Here is a 17,699-nt window from a genome sequence, read left to right on the forward strand (position 1 = left end):
CTAGTGTGGCATTGCAGATGGCAGGGACGCATATCCCGCCTCGGTAAATCAGAACGCCTCAAAGGCGGGACACACTTTGTCCACGACAGCATGAGCCATTAAAGGCTTTCGCCTTAATAAAAGTGTAACTCGCTTACTACTGGTTTCACGTGTGGCCAATCCCCCTCGTGGGTATGTGCCATTATTTGAGGGCATAACAACAACAAATAACGAACATGTTAGCAATGCCAATGCAAACCATGTAAACTGCTATCACACAGCCAACGGCGGACGACCCGTGCTTAGCTGAAAGTCTGCAATGTATGCATCGTGCAATGTACAGATAGAAACCGGTAAGCATAACACAGTTGTAGTGCCTGACAAACCTATACCGCTACAATCGCAACATTTCGCCTGCATTTGTACGAACGTGGGATGGCCTCCGAGACAGTCAAGAATCTCGGAGGCTACAGAGAACATTTTTGTCCGTTTGAACCCCGTACAGGCGATACCGTGCAGAGCCTTGGGTGTCGTTTACGTTGCGTTTTCGTCAAATAAAAATTGCAACTGATCGCTTCTTTTAAAAAATGGAAGAAAAAAAGCGGCAGCTACAGTAGTATAAGTTTACAGAAAGGGCGAAGGCTGAGCAATGCAAATAAGACACAAACGACTCCAGATAAAACGACCCGGGTCGTTGGTTCATTGAAGTCACAAATCTATAACCATTAGTTAAGCCCAACACATGTGTTTTTTAAGAATTAAAGGCAATTAAAGTTGATGACGTGAACGAAGCTCTCATGGAACCCGTTCGTGCAAGCGCGCCATCTACGCAGGCCTATTGGAGACGTCCGGGCATCGCACGGCCCCTTGTTGATCGCCATTCTACAAAAAATTACGCCCTTAAAAAAGAATTGTCGTACTCCTTTCACTTTGTTTCCTACTTTAAAAGGTATGTGTCATTATTTCTTCTCATTTCATGAACATTCAACATTTCCGCGATATGTGAGGCAGTGCAAAATTCGCGTAGCGGATGAATGTGGTGTGGGATATTCAGGCGCATTGATACCTTGTTAATGCAAATATGGCGTATTGCGAATTCGCGCGTTCGCAGGCTGTAGGGCTGTAGTGAGCTGGATGTGCGCGGTTAACTTGTCTGTAACGGACTACATGTATTGTTTGAACATCACATAACCAGAAATGTTTCTATGCTGATGAGTGTTCAAGTGGTAGTAAGAATTATGAATAAAATTTTGATGGTTTACTGCTGTTCTTGCAGATGGTAAAAAAAACCTTTCCGTTCACTTAAGTACAAATGTTCTGTAGACGCACGTTTTGTCACCTTGATTATGGACTCCTGGCTTGATTTGTATTCGATGTGGACTGCAGCTTGCATTTCATTAGCACTGGCTTTCTACGATTATGTGGATCCGGTGTTCTCTGATGCTACGTGCACGACCCATTGTGATTTGGCTGCGATACAGGTGTTGTAACACGAAGCGACTGGAGTAGGCGGTGCCGCGCATTCGACCGCATATTCTAGTTTTAAGCACGAGGTTGAGGTTGGCAGAAACTTGTGAAATCTCTTTTTCGGCACCAGTGCTGTAGCCATCTGGTTATTGACCAAGTAAGTCTCCGCATAGTGTCTAGCTACCTTTTCTACCGTCGCCTTGGAAAAGGCCCTTACTTTGTCGTGCATCGCACACACCTTGCTCTTATGTTACACAGTGAAGTGCATTACTTCATCACCTTGATTCCTATATGACACCTCGTTTTTAGGCATTTGTGTGCAGCAGGTGCACATTTCATAGTGAATTGTAATTTTGTGAGGTCGCCGGGACGTACATCGACTCTGCACTTGACAGGGTTTCGTGAGTAAGCTTATGGTTAGTTTTGGGATGTGCGCCAGGGCAACATGACAAACCCACTTGCACATATATCTGGAACACACGTTTTTTGTTTCACTTTTTTTTTTTTTTTTTTTTCTGTTATGGTGTCGTTGAAATGAAAAGAAATAGGCTTTATGAGGTCAGTGCAAAATTTTGTGCTCAGTATATCATGTAAGGTCCTACCATTTCTGTAGGACGACATCTTTCCACACATTTGAATGGTCATGTTGAACAGAATTACTGCAACATTGGGGGTAACTTCAATCTAAATTAGTTAAAGAAGCCAAATATTGTACGCGTATCCAGTTACGAAATGCTTAGGAACAGGTCTGAAAGGAAGGAATAACTATTTTCACAGTGGCAGTGAAAACAGATCAAGAGTTTGTTGCAGGAACTGGTGATAACTATAAGAAAACTGACAACAGAAAACTAATGTAGATGCCAATTAATGGAAAGTTTAATTAGGGTTTGCATTGTGTTGTATTCTTTCAACAATTGTTTCTAAGCATGTGGAGGAAAAAACGTCTTGCTGCAAATACTGGCTTGGATATAGCGCTAGATTGAGAGGAGGGGAAGGTTGTCTATTTATTCTAAACTGCTAAATATATGATACCACGCATAATGGGAAATAAAGTGACACATATAAAGCAAAACAGCCAGAACGTGCTCCTGTAATCAATTTCGTTTCGAGACCCTGTCCTGAAAAAAAAAAAAAAAAATTTCGTTACAATAGGGCCCCTTTTTGTGAAACGATCTGCAGTTGCTTGTGGATTGGAAAATAGTTTATCCTGTCCAGTGGCGTTGGGAAAAAAGAAGGGGTAAGGGGGTAATATCTAAAACATGCAATGCATGGAGACAATATAAGCGATGAGGAAAGAAAGCCTTCTTGCTTTTTGCTGCCATCACCCTCCTCGCTTAGTTACGTCGTTCAGAGAGGGAAATAAAATGGCCGTGCCACAGTCCCTCCCAGACAAATATCTGGTTAATGTCTTGTCTCAGTGCTAGTGGCTTAATTGCGTTTGTGTTCTGTGTGCTGTAAAACTAATCCTAATCTATCACTATTTCATGATTCCATTGACCATATTTTAGAGCAGTTTGAGAGGTATCGATGTAGGCGTAATTTGAGGGCAGCAAAAGATGGCTCAGAAGGCCCTGACTCACTCTGTTTTAGTTGGCACCGGCCAACCTGGGGCGCAAGATCCTGCGCGGCCTCTCGCAGCCCACCATAGTCATACGGAACACAGACATCTTGAACAGTCTGGTGAATGTCTGTGTTAGCATCCTGAGGGACCTCTTAACGCTTACCACGTGTACCCGAGATAGAGTGCCCCGGGGTGACAATCCTATTGCAAACATTGCAAGTTGTTGCAAGCATTGTGAATGGTACTGTTGTGGCTCCTGGAGAGTGAGGGGCAGTAGAGGTGGAAAAGAGGGATGGTAGAAAGCAGAGGAGGAATGTGGGGGCAGTGGACGTTGTGAGCGAAAAATCATGGGCATGCTTCAGACGAGCGGGAGTTGAAAGGTGAGATGGATTTCAACCATGGAGGCGGCATAGACGGCTACCCAGCTGTAAACTCTGCAGCTGCACGGGGCACATGTATCCACTGGCAAACATGCAAACCCTAGAATACACAGAATATTCGAACGGCTTGGCTATATCAGAACTTTATATCTACGTCGGGTGGTCTTTCACATAAGGTGGCAGCCTACAAGTGTATAATATACATGCTTAAGATGACGTGGAATAGAGGCAAATATAAGAGTTATGATTTAGTGAGTAGCAAAGGAAGTCTCAAAGTAAAATGGAATGACCACATAACATACACTGTAAATAAAGCTATGAGGCAACTTTGATATTTGAGGAGAACCCTTGCTTAATCCCCAGCAGAAATCAGACTACTTGCCTACAAATGTTTCATTACACCAGTTTTAGAATATGCAGCAGTTGTTTGGGATCCGCACACAAAGATCAATACCACCAAATTTGAAAATGTCCAGCGTAAATGTGTCAGGTTCATATACAATTGTTATAGCTGGAAAACGTCCCCAGCAGCACTTTTGCAAACAGCTAATTTATAAACCCTGCAGGCAAGACGATGCCAAGAAAGGTTAAAAATGTTCTATTCGATCTACCACAACCAACTCGGCATAAATAGGAATGCATACTTTCATTCAGTTACCCAACGACAAACCCGTCTTTTCATTCTAAGGAGGTGAGCGATTTTTCGTGCAGAACAGATGTGTTCAAAGCCTAATTTTTTCCTAAAGCTATCCATACTTGGAACAACCTACCTGCAAATGTGGTTGAGTGTTTGACGTCGTCTTTTCTGAGTGCATTCCGTGATAGATAGCGGTGTTTCAAATTGTCAGATTACGGTGTTTACACTCCACTTTTTTCTTTCTTTTTTCTTTTTGCTCTGTGCAAGTAATATATGTTCTTATTGTTGTCATTCTTCGCAAGACTGAATGTACTTCGCATTCGCGTGAACTGTATTCTTCTGTACCCCCGCTCCTGCCTAAAGCCTGATGTTCAGGCTGGCAGTATGCAATAAATAAATAAATAAATAAATATGAACAGGAACTTAGATCAGAAAGGGCAGCCACATACGGGAGCCATTAATACGGTCGCATCATGCCATCGAAAGGCAGAGCGTAAGGAATGTCCAAACTATTTGCAGTGAAATAAGTTGTACAGAAGAGAAACGCGCCCACATTGCCCGTGCGCCGCTCAAGGCGAGTTCATCATAGAAACAAGGCAGCAGCACTGGCAGCTGTCGTGAAAGCGCCTTTCTTATGACTGGGCTGTTAAGATGGGCAGTTGTCAACTCTTTTCTGTGCTACGATAGTAGCTCAGCGCCCAATATGGCAGCGCCCTTTACCCTTTCATAAAATGATGTTCTGCATATATACAAAAGCATGTCTCTCAAATTCTTTACCTCAGCACAATGCAAAACTAACATACACCTGTAGAGTTGCGCTCACATTTAGCATTACCGATTATTGTAAATGTCGGCAAGTGTTTGTTCCTTTTTGTATTGATGTAGTTAAAAAGCAACTGTGGGTGTATTCAATAGTGCAGTAAGGGGTTGGGGAGGGACAGCCAAGAGAGGAAGGGTAAAGAGGCAACATGTGCATTGCCAGGGCCCCCATTTTTCTCAATCTGACCCTGCTTGGATAGATGCTTCTATTTTTACATGATGTCAATTCTTCTGTGCAAGCAGTTGCAAGGCAGCAACTGCTTTTGTGTAAGCAGTGGCCAGGTGTCAAAGTTGCACAGTGTATGTAGCCTTGTGGCTCGTGAGCTGTTTCGAGATTGCATGTTTATTGCAATACCATTGGCTCACGAAAAGTCTCGTTACATTGCTGGGTAAAATTTTATAATTAGCATAAGATTAAAGGCTTGCATCATTATGTTTAGATCCTTTATGCCGAAGGGCATAATTGTGCAATAATAATAATAATAATAATAATAATAATAATAATAATAATAATAATAATAATAATAATAATAATAATAATAAAAAACAAGCAGTAGTACTATATCGGTGATGTGCCACACTGCCTAAACGTATTGCAGCTGTATCACCGTTATGTGCTGTTTAGCCTTGGTCATGCGTGAGCTCTGTAGGTATAACTCGGCACTGTGTGCATGCTTCTTTCATGCCGTTTTCATACAGAATACCTGCCCTGCTGAATTTATTGTAGGGCGTGGAAGTATTGTAAGACTATACCTTGAAGGGCATGCATCTGCTTGCTGGAACATCCTGTTAGGTCTGTGTATGTGTGTGTGTCTTTAACGAACTGGGACATCTTTCTCTCCTAGGCATTGTGCCAGCATTTTAACAAGGGCAGTGTCATGGGAGACATGAAATATGGAATGTAATGGTCCCAGGCAACAAAAATATGGCAAGGATTGGCATATTTTCAATTTTATGAGGTGAGTTTTGGCACCAAATGTTTTTGCTTAACTGTCACACACAAGTTTGATTCTGAAAAAAACAACAACAACAACAACAACAAAAAAAAAAAAACAAAAAACAAAAAGAACAACAACAAATAATTGTATGTGATTGAAACTAGCTGAAATCATGGTTATTTGCCAATTTGCAAGCAGCACTAAGATTTCTAAAAATTATTCTTTAACCAAGTGGAGGTTACACTATCCTACACTTAATGCATCACTGTTGAATTCATTGTATTTACTCAGGAAAGCTGCTTCCATGCAGTAATCCATGCAAAGATATGAACCAGGTTTGCCAAGATTTAAAAATATTAAATGTTTTTATATATTTATTTCTGTTGGGAGCATAAAATCCCAAACACCTACTACAGATGTTATGCTTGTCACTTAGCGCTGCATTTTGATTTTACTGATGCACTGAAAATATTGTCATTAGGTTCGAAATTTCTTCAGTTTTATATGGAAGGAGCAGAGTTGACGAACAGCAGTGACTAACCAATTATTGATGTTTGTTGCTTATACTAGTAATGCAAGTAACTTAATTTAAGTTTTTCATGTCTATATTTACATTAAGGTAGCTGTTTTAAATAATGGTTTGGTTACTTTCAGACTGCGTTTATTTATATGTCTCCCCACTCTGCCCTTTATACCATGATGAATTCAGTCAGGCTAAGCTAGGTTTAATCTGACAAGAGGGGTGATCTTGGAGGCTAGGCAGCTCCTTCTCTAAGCGTATTATTTAATTTCTCCCAAGGAAAGCCGAACACTGGGTTGGGTATGTTTATATACGCTAGAAAAAGCTTGTGGGCTCTAAGCGATACTGGTTTTTGAACCCGGTGCCTTCTAGCATTTGAGGCAGATTTGAGGTGTTTGCATGAATGCTGGGTAATCAGTCATGTTGTCATCGAGTTCCTTGTTTTCGATGTTCCACCAAACAAACATGCGGCTACTAGTGTGCTGCCCTTACATGTGTGCAAAAAGCTGGCAGATTCCCGCGGAATGTGTGCATGCATATCGGGCGCGGTAAAACAATGCGCGCTTGGACCCGTTCAAGCTACGCGCAGACGACTGCACTATGGGTGTGGACTTGTGGCTACCCGTCGATATTCACAATTTCTAGTTTTGGAGACTACAGTTTGCTATTTGCCCGGATTGGCATCGATCTCACGTCTGCTAGCGGGGGAGCCATTCGCATCCGCGTTGCTCAAAGAGCTCCTTTGCCTTCTCGCACTCGTGCAGGCGTTTTTTTTAATCCTGAAAAACCCGCAGTCGGCCTGTCTGGTATTCAGTTTCTGCTCTTCGGTCTTCAGTTTTAGCTTTTGCAGCCCACTAAAACACAGTATACCATTGCGCCAGCATGTTCTGCGCTCATTACGTGGCCATGAGCGCGCGGCTGTCCCAGGTGAAAATGGACACTCGGTAGGCTTTCCTTAGGTGCACCCATTCCAGCCGTAAAATCACGTTTCCAGTTGAATTTCGATCTGGATTTCCGGTTTCCATTTAGAAGGGAATGAGATTCGTGCTGCACGTATGGTGGCTGCGTCGTTTGCTGCCAACGACAACATGGCAGATTACCCAGCATGCATCCCTTCGTGCAACCGATCTGTGATGTAAGCAAGACGCGGTAGCTCTGCGTCCAGCGTGGCCGATGGGGGTGAAGAGGCGAAAGTTTTCAGATCACTTTTATTGTTTCATTTTAAGTCAACGATGTCGCCGTTTCGTGCAGAGCATCCATGAACATGCTAGAACAGACTGTGGAAGCATGAAATGCCATTTCAATGGAAAAGTATCTTTAAAATACTGAGAAACACATGGGGGCACGAGTCAAGAGGGCGTCCCATAGAAACATGTGAGCAAAATTTACCGAAATATTTTCTCGTTTTGCACCGCACTAATAAAGGCAGCATGTTGGTAAAAGCTGGCGATGTGCTTTGGTAAGAGTAGCAGGGTATGCCACGGCATTTCAAAGCAATCTATATTTAAAACTTCCTGATAAATGGTACTGTGAAGCTAGACATACCGCCAAGAGGCGCGCAATTCGCGCTGAGCGCATCTCTCAATCGCACCATCTTCTCATGTAGTCCAAGGGCCGAATTACGCTCCGATCACATCATAAAAACTGTCACAGACTTGTCAATCAGCCCCCTCCTATTGGTCAACAGGTCCGCGGCTAGCCGATCGGTTTATGACAAGTTTACAGTTTTTGTGATGTGATTGGAGTGTAATTCGGCCCCAACTTGCTTCTATGCAGTGTACATTTCCTCGCATATACTGCCAATCAAATGACACAAACATTTACGCTGAAAACAGTCCACATACAATATGCGGTAAATGAACCGCTCACCGTAGCAGACGACCTATGCACAGGTCGCTGTTGTGGCACCGCAATCGTCTGCTCTTGAATCGAGTGCACCTTCATTGCCTCTGCTACAGTGCACTGTTTTCTTTCTTTCCCTTGCTGTGGCGTTTCAGAAGTGTGAGCTGTATTATTGTTTAAAAATGTTAGCATGTACCCTAGCATATGACACTATTTGAGGTGCTGACATGATTCGGAGCTAGCAAAGCCCGATGTGTATTGAGTTGCTCAGAGGTATGTCTGTCACACACATTTTTCAGAGCGTGTAAACATAGATTGCTTCCGAAACAACGTACTCATACTTTGTCACTGTCTTTAGAGCGCTCGCCAACTTTTCCCACCGTCTGCCTCAATGAGTGCTCTGTGAACCCAGAAGAGGGTCGCAGTTTTGACTGGTAACCCCGTAGGTTTCGCGATGTTAATGATAATTTGCCTTTGAAAAATGCTTCATACTTTCTCAATCGATTCAGCAATGTTCATGGTTGCTCTTAATGAGGGGACCACATAATAGACGGAATGTGAAATCTGGAAACTGCTTTGATACCTTTCATTTCTATGTATTTCTATGGGTGCGGGCACTAGGCTTTCACCCCTAGTCTGGTGCCGTTAGCACCGTGCTGCTAGGTGGTGCTAGCGTTAATAGCGTCGTGCGGGTTGGCGCATCATTTTCGAAAGTCATTTGCACAAACGTTACCGACATTACTTTGGTTCGCACGACCGAAGCACAGCCGCTCGCAGTCTCAAGTGCGCCATATGGGATACAGGCACCGTTGGAAGTGACTCACAAGGTGACCAACGATATTAATTGTGCCCGCTACCACCTTCGTTCGTGGAGCTTGCTGCGCGGAGAGAGTATATGCAGTGTTTTGTGCCGCGTCACCGAGTTCACCTGCCGAGTGTCAACAATGAGGAATTGTTTTGTGTCCGGATGTAGTAATAACTCAGAAAGAGGGCTGTAGGACGACTACACTGCTCAGGTCTGCTTTTTTTGCATTCCCAAAGGAGACACAGCACCACGTCTGTTATGAGGTGCTCACCGACGTTACTGTTGCAAGTTGCCCTTTTGTTGAGCACATCACTTGATGCACCGCCCACGGCACCCCGGCAGTACCCTACATGGACCGACAAGCTCGGTAATTCAATGCACATGCCACATCTGGAATGCTGCCGTCACCTCTGCTGGCAACCTGGGTGGTCAACATGAGACAGTGCTATCACTACAGGAAGGCGCCTATATGTATCGCCATTTCAACACCCTCCGCTAGGGCACAGCACCACGTCTACCATGGTGCGCTCACCGATGTTACAGTTGCAGGTTGCCCTTTTGTTGAGCACATCACTTGATGCACTGCCCACGGAACCCCGGCAGTACCCTACATGGACAGACAAGCTCGGAAATTCAACGCACATGCCACGTCTGGAATGCTGCCGTCACCTCTGCTGGCAACTGGGGTGGTCAACACGAGACAGCGCTATCACTATAGGAAGGCGCCTATATATATCGCCATTTCAACACCCTCTGTTGGGGCACAGCACCATGTCTACCATGGTGCACTCACCGATGTTACTGTTGCAGGTTAATTATCTTGACCACTCCTACTGCCGCGTAAAATGCGACAATCAATTTCTTGTTGTGGTGTTGTACCCCAGTGAGTGGTATATTCAATGCAGAAGCTTCGGCAAGTCTGTAATAGGCTTGTTTAGTAGGATATTATTGCTTCTGTCGGGAGACATTGAGTCTAACCCTGGGCCTGAAAATGATGACATCCTGGCAGCTGTCTTGGCTACCGTCCAAAGAATTGAGTCTGGGCAAGACGACATTTGCAGTGAACTTCGCGCCTTAAAGAATTGGCAGGCATCCGTTGACGTTGAGCTTAGACAGCTGTTGGCTCACATTCGTGTGCTAGAGGTTGACACTGTGGGCCTAAAAAACATCCGTCCTTCGCCAGTCGAGACGCCGGAGGCAGTGAAGAAGAACGTACACAGTAAACCGAGGGTCAGCGTAAGAAAGACCTCGAAAGGGGGGAACCAGGAGATTTCTGGGTGCAGCGGAAGTGCCGCCGCAGTTGGGAAAACAGCAACATGTGGTTGCAATAAATTTTGCGTAATGTGAACAGAGAGGCCGGTAAAAGCGTAAGAAAGAAATGACAGGAAGAAAGACAAGTGCCTACAGTGGCGGTGGGAACTGAAGTTTTCTTTCCCAGAGCGCAATGTGTTCCATGAAGCTGTTAACGCTTTTCGGTGAGAGTTAAGAACTTAAGACACACTCACAAAGTAGAGCGACAAGAGAAAGGCGACATACGAACACGCAACCTGGACCGGGCGTCCCGTCTTGGACGCGCTTCCCTCTCATGCTCCTGGTTTTCGTCCCTTTTATGCTTCCGAACTGCCAAACTATGCACAGTAGGCGGTCCGTATGTCGGCTTCGCTTTCAGTCAACGATGCAGCCTTGACAAGGTCTGAGTTCTTCATAGTCGGCTAGCCGTCGTTCTAAACTATACTTCAGCTTGCAGTGTTTGTTTTATGGGAAAACATAAAAACGGCGCCAAGAAGATGGGATGTTCGATAACCCTCTGCATAGCAGCTTGCCAACTTGACTCCCTTGCTTCCTTACAGAAACAGTACAAGGCAAAAAAAGAAAGAATCAGAAGAACGAAAAGGCAGAAAGGTTAACTAGGCAAAAAAGTGCACAGCATCAGGAGCCTGTAACCCTCAACTTGAGTCTGGCTTTTGGCATGGCGGGAGTTAAACGCAAAAGAATAGAGCTGAACACAGGCGCGAAGAAATCTGTGAATATAAGCGGCGGCAAAAGCCATCTCAGTCAATCCAAGCTACAAGGGACTAGTATCGACAGCTCAGCTGTTTCCTCGCCTCAGGAAAATATCAAGCAGCTACTTAGCGGCTATTTTGCTCAGTGAAGAGGCCATTTTGGAAGTGGCGGTGAGTAGAGAATCAGACGCTGATTCATCGGCCAGTGAGGAGTTCGTGCTCGAAAGTTCGACGAACACAAAGCCCAACATCACGGATGTCATGGTAAGCGAGTCGCTTCAGACTGCACTACAATTTTTCGAAGACGACAATGGCAAGGATAATGCACTCAAAATTGCCGATGTTCTGTGAAATTTTGTGTCGAGTGCGCACCGTTATGTACAAAAGCAGTCGTTAATTACAATTCTTTTTTCTCAATAAAATCCTTTTTGTTTTTATTCATGACTCGTTATTATGGACGACTCCCTTTATGGACAGTTTTGGTCGGACACCAAAGTGTACATATTAACGAGGCACGACTGTAATTAGTAGTTATGATAATTTTTCTAATTTACTAACTATTGCTTTTATACAACAGATGTGATTTGCAGAGTCGGAGAGCATGTTCTAAAACCCCCATTTCATCTATTTCCGATAAAGAAAGCCTCACGTGTATAGTTTTTCCAAGCCTTAGAGAAAGCCCGCGAAATGTAAAAACATATCACGTGACTGGCGCATTCGTGCGCCACGACTGTGCTGCTCTCAACCTGGCTTTCACTGAACAAAATCAGCTGCGGCATTGGCTCCACGACCTCGTTGAGTGGAAGGCCGATATGTCTGCGGTGGTTCTTCGTCCGCTTCACGCAGTCTGCGCGCGTGACAATTCAAGTCGCAACGAGCTCACCGCGCCGGCTGCAACCAACGCCAACATATCAGCCTGCCGCTGGGACTGGGCTGTCGAGTCACGGCCGCGGCTGATTTCGTTCACTTGGGCTACGATTGAGAGCACCACAATAGTGCCGCACAAATGCGCCAGTCCTGTTATATTTTTTATATTTTGCGGGCTTTTTATGGGCTTGGAAAAACAATACACGTGAGGCTTTCTTTACCGGAAATAGATGGAAATGGGGTTTTTGAAGATGCTCGCCAACTCTGCAAATCACATCTGTTGTCTAAAGGCAATAGTTAGTAAATTAGAAAAATTATCTTAATTACTAATTAGCTAATTGCAAAACAAAAGATTGCCTATGGCGCGCCAGACGGCTGGCAGCTGTACACAGGTGGTTTGTCTGGCCTATCTCAAATGTTTCATTTTTTAACCCTTCGCAAAAGTTAGCTATATTGTTAGTGTATATTGACGATCTACCTACTGAAATTACCTCTACTGTACATTTGTTTGCGGACTGTATTATATACCGTAAAATTTCTAATCCAACTGATCACCTTGCTCTACAGGAAGACCTGAACCGTATAACATGCTGGGGTGGTTATTGGCTAATGACAGTTAACACGGACAAATGCAAACTCATTACTTTCAGCCGCAAGGTATCTAATTCTACTTTCACCTATTCGCTCAATAATCAGCGAGTCTCTGCGGTGTCTTCATACAAATCTGGTCGACACACATAAATAAAATCACAGCAAAGGCTTCACATACTCTCAGATATGTACATAATCTTCATGCTGCGCCTTCTGCCACTCGAAAACTTGCTTATCAGATGCAACTTGAATTTGCTTCGCCCATCTGGTGACCTCATCAAGCATACTTAATACATTGTCTTGAATCTGTACAAAACCGTGCTGCACGTTTCATCGCTTGCGATTATAACTATCATTCCAGTGTGACTAAGATCAAGTTATCATTATTTATTCCATCTTTAGAATCACGTCGAACAATCGCACTTCTCTGTTTATTTCATAAAATGGTATACAGTCCTCATGAAAACATGTTGCCTTTGTCACAGCCATGCTGTACATCTCATCGCCTTCACAATCACAATAGCTTCACACGCACTTTCGGTCGTACTAAAGCATTTAACTTGTCTGCCTTTCCACGTGCCATAAGCCTCTGGAATAACCTTCCTGATGACATTACTAATATCAGTAATACTGCAGCGTTCAGAGAAATAATAGCTGACATAATTGCTTAATATTTGGTCTATGTACTTTTAGAAACAATAATATTTTTACATTGTATAAAATCTACATTATTACCCTCTTGTTAGCTTCAACTGATAATTGTGTTTTGTCCTATGTAGCCTTATTTTAAACTTTGTATAACTGTATCTTTCCGTTTAGTGTATGTCTTGTGTTCAATACTTTTCGTGTAACCATTGCGTAACGTTTTCTTTTATTTGTTGTTTTTGCTCTTACATTTTTTAATTTTATTTGTATGCCCCACTAACAAGGAGCTTGTGAGTTATTTGAATAAATAAATAAATAAATTACCAACCAGTGCAATAAAACTGAGGAGCTCACCAGAAGACTGAGAGCGAAATGGCTTCGGCATATCAATCGCAAAGGCTTGGACTGCTTGGAGTCTTTGTAGTTGTACGGGTCTATGTCGCCGCACAGCCGAACCTTTTTCAGGATATCAGCCTTTCTCTGCTCCACGCAGATCTCGCGTCTATCCACTGAGCCGCATATTTACGGCGAGAGAGCAAAACAGTCGCACCGTGTATCACTGTTGGGCTAAGTAGCCTTTTTAACGAGGTGGTGTGAAATGTCACCTAGCTGGTAATATGTTGAGTGTTCAATATTTTTTAGGTTAATTGATTATTTCCTCTGCACAGTCCAACAGTACTCCCTTGACCTTTTCCAACCAGTCCTCAAGTTGCCTCTTACTTGCTTTCACTGTTTCATAATTTAGCCTGCCAAGATGTCCCGAAACCCCAGTGCTTCTCGAATTCCTGCGTCGGCGTCATGCACTGGTAGTTGAAGTGCCTTATATTCTATAATAATAATATGTTCAATTATTTCCTTGCTTTTTATGCAGAAGCAGTAAATGTCATCTGTGCTGTCAAATTTTTGCCAGTAGCATTTCATCCTCAAGCACTCAGCCCTAGCCTCGAAAAGTAAACCATTACCTTTGGAATTGTCAAAAAAGTTTCCTTTTGAAAGCTCCATCGTCGGTTTGTCCAGCGTTCTCTTTTGCCAATGGGAATTTTCTGAGGATTTTACTTTTTTGTTTCAAGGGGATCTTTGTATTGTTTTCTTCCCTATGACATTTGTATTTTTTTGCAAGTCGTCTAGTTCTTCTCTTTCATGTCGTATCAATACTGCATCGGTACAGGCACCTGAAAATATTTGCACAGTAGCCTCCATCGCCCCTTGCGGATGATGTCAAGTGGAACCCCCATTAAAATACTAGGCAGCTGCTTAGTATTCTACCATATTGAAGAAATTTACTGTTATGGTGATCATTGGTACAGGATACAGGAAATTGTCTAGTGAACAGTTTTAGAGCGAAGCTGCACTTGCATGCAGAGCTGGAGGTCAAATCAGGCTTGGAAATAACCTTGAATGGGAGGCGCGCCGTCGCCACAGCTGCGCTTCGCAGTCACTTCCGCCGCTGCACCAACCGTCGCATTGTTAGCATCGCCCACTCCCTCTTGCCAGTTGGGGGGAAGGGTGGTCGCTCCTAGCCCCTATGGTGCTGGGAGCCCAAAGGGCCTGCACAGCTTGCGGCGGGGCTCCTCTTGCAACCGGATGTACCTGTTGTGCATGCCATCGTCGTCCTTGCCGCTTCTGTGGCTAGACGATGTTTAACCGAGCTTTCGCTTCATATAATCTGGCTCAGCTGAGTTGAGCCAATGCATTTTTTTCCATCAGCTTTAGGTCTCTATGGACACCAGAAAGTCTCATCATCTTCTGCTGCTTATATGTTTAGGTGTATGTGTGGCAAAATAGGTATTTAAATTAAAATTAAGAAATATCAGTAGTGAACTGCAACGCAGTTGACACCTTCTGATGGCCGTGAATAAAATATGCTCATTTTTAGCAAAGGAACCGTCTTGAAATTCTGCTTATTGCACTCTTTTTGCTGCAAACTTTCTCAAAAGGTACCTAACTAAGGAGCATAAATGTACTTTATGATTTCAAATTGCTATTAAGCTGCAAGCATTGTGCATTTTAATGCCTTAGAAAAGTATGCGCATCAGTTTTTCAAATGCATTTTTTTTCTTTGGAATGAGGCTTAAAGGAGTATAGACGCCTAACTTTAGTTGCATGTTTCTGCCCTGTAAATATGCATAAGACATTAGAAGAAAGAGAAAAAATAGGAGTTATTGAAGATTAAATGAAGATCTTATAGATGTTTTCCCACAAGCAGGTTGGTCTACATAGTTGGAGTCTGCCAAGCTGGTCTATGTGAGCCGCTGAGGTTGTGCCCACCACTTTAATTTTAATTTTGTAATTTGTAATTTTAGACACTAGAATATATAGATCAGCGCGCGGTATTTGCCTATGACTGCTTTAAAAGAGCCGTAATGGCTACTGACAAGAAAACATTTGGTGCATGAAAGTCCTCTAAGACATTTAGTTGATGCAGCGCATTATCATTATCTAGAATTTTCTTATGACTTTGTAAATAATGAATTAGTAAATTTTGTCTCTCTCATTGCCTTGGTTTGGGTAGCTGAAGGTTGGCTGTGACGTCAAAATTCAATTGAGGTGACGTGAAAAAAAACTAAACAAAACCAACTATGACATAATTCTTGCTTCATTGTTTTAAGTCAGCACAACTTTCCCAAGGGATGGAGTGGCAGCATGTGAAGAAAGAGCTTTGATATCACTGTTTTTGATGGCCTGATGTGACCTGAACTGAGTTCTTGTGTCATAGTTGCCTCTTCGTTGTTGAAATTGATGCAGGAACAACATTGGAGAAGGAATTGAGTTATAAGTTATATACTAGGAGTGATGACTTGTCTGCTAATGCTTGGCATAGTATTACAATGAAAGAGCACATAACCAAAACTTGATGCTTTAAAACATTGTTAGGTTTAGAATCAAATACTGTAAGCAGGCAACAAAATAGTGCTTGCTTAAAGGTGGAGCACCTAAATCTGCTGAAAGAAGTGTGATGAATGTAATTTGTTCAGTTATGGGTAGAAGTTTATGAGATGCAGGTTCTCTGAAAAAATTTATTCTGGCTCGGTCAGGCATACCAGTTCACCGAGAAACCTGAAGTCAAAAGGAGTGCGCTTGCTCTCTCTCTTCGAGCAAGCACCACCTATATCAATCATTTTTTGAACTCATGTCCCATAAACTTTTGTTGGCATTTGTGTCTAGCAATAAAGTCTTATTTCACATTTTATGATGAGCAGCATTGTGCACCATACCATCTATGTTGCCATAAAGGGCATTCTTTTTTTCTTTTTCTCATCATCTCCAATCACAGGTTGATTTGATTTTAGTTTGTGCACACAATGGAGATTCAAGACGTGCGCAGCCTTACGGAGAATGGCATCTTGGCTGATGCCTCTGCCCTCCTGACGGAGGCATCGCCTGGGGAGACAGCAGTGGCCGCGTTGCCTGTGGTCAACCTGAGTATTCCCTTCCTGAGTGGCACTCAAGGCATCATGATAGGGACAACTGCTGATGGATCAGGAGCATTTGTGGTGGATGCCTCTCACTTGTCCTTGCTTGGCTCCAGTGGAGTCTTCACAGATGGCGTTCTTCAGCTCTCTGTCCAGGTAAAGGTGGTCCTTAGTTCTTGAAATTACTACACATTACCTTTGTGAGGTGCTGTATGTTGCATTCACCCAACGCTTTAGTACTGAGGTTCTCAAACAGATTTCATAAAACACTTGTATTCCTTGGTGTGCTTTTAAAGTTCCAGAAACATCTTAATCCGTGCATCCATGAGCCCACTTTTTCTTGCACCTACTTTATTTTGGGACTAATCATACTGTTGTGTGTTATAGTGGAGTGTTTTGCTATATGTATGGCCAGGCATCATTAACTGAATTTGTGTATATTTTGAGGTGCCATGTGACTGCATGTTCTATCTTACGTGTGCATCAGGCAGGAAGAGACAGAAACCAAGACATGGTAGAAGAGTTTCTTTGGCACCTTTTTAAAACCAGTGGGGGTCATCTCGATTGAAACGTTTGGGGGCTTCTGCCATAGCTTTTTTTTTTTTATTGTTATTTAATGGGATTTCCTGCAGTTCATGCTTTGCAAAGGTAGGAAATGAACCAGGAGCTTTTGTGTGTGTGTGCTTTTTGTATGCCTATGCATACTGACGTTTTGTCAACTTGGTGAGATTAGACCAAATTTGAAACGCATAAATATTGTTTCATAGTTTCTAATGTTCATGCTACGTGTGTTCATACAAAGAAAGTTAGGCAATAAATTTTATGATTGCTGCATAAAACTGTGATGTAATAATAGAGTAATTATTCCCTTCATACAAATAATCTACTTCTCCTGAGAGGATTTCCCTAAGCATTGGACTAGCACCGTTCCCAATTCACTCACGCCCTACAGTCAGACACACTAGCCATTCTGGTGAATACAGTTGATGGAATAGCTGCCTAGGAGAATCGATGGTCCGGGGTTTGGTCCTTAGATTGAGTCAAATTTTTCTTCAACTAGTACAAAGCTTCTGTGAAAGCTGTACAAACTTCTCTGCAGCCACAGCACTGTTCTTGGGTGAATGCTGGTGAGTAATTACTTCCTTATTACAAATCTACTTCATCATGAGGGATTCCCTTGAATGTTGAATAATCTGTGTGGAATAAAAGAAATGAATTGCCTTTTGAAAGTA

At 43.1% G+C, this 17,699-nt stretch overlaps 1 protein-coding gene across 4 annotated transcripts in view; it reads left to right on the forward strand.

The window, feature by feature from the left end:
- Positions 1–621: 621 nt before the first annotated feature.
- Positions 622–17,699, forward strand: part of LOC146205421 (uncharacterized) — a 124,385-nt gene continuing 107,307 nt past the window's right edge. For 2 of the 4 annotated variants that reach the window (XR_014704176.1, XM_084590079.1), the window contains exons 1-3: positions 622–928; positions 5,689–5,802; positions 16,329–16,623. Coding sequence is in view for 3 of the 4 variants with exons in the window: in XM_084590079.1 (XP_084446205.1) it covers positions 16,357–16,623 (267 nt within the window). In the remaining variant the exon portion in view is untranslated. Of the gene's footprint in view, positions 929–1,191; positions 1,604–5,688; positions 5,803–16,328; positions 16,624–17,699 lie in introns of those variants that run through there. The other 2 variants (XM_084590081.1, XM_084590082.1) reach the window with 2 other exon arrangements.

Source organism: Amblyomma maculatum, chromosome 1 (genome assembly GCF_055883805.1).
Source record: "Amblyomma maculatum isolate TAMU_Amacu chromosome 1, ASM5588380v1, whole genome shotgun sequence".
In the NCBI taxonomy this organism is placed as follows: domain Eukaryota; kingdom Metazoa; phylum Arthropoda; class Arachnida; order Ixodida; family Ixodidae; genus Amblyomma; species Amblyomma maculatum.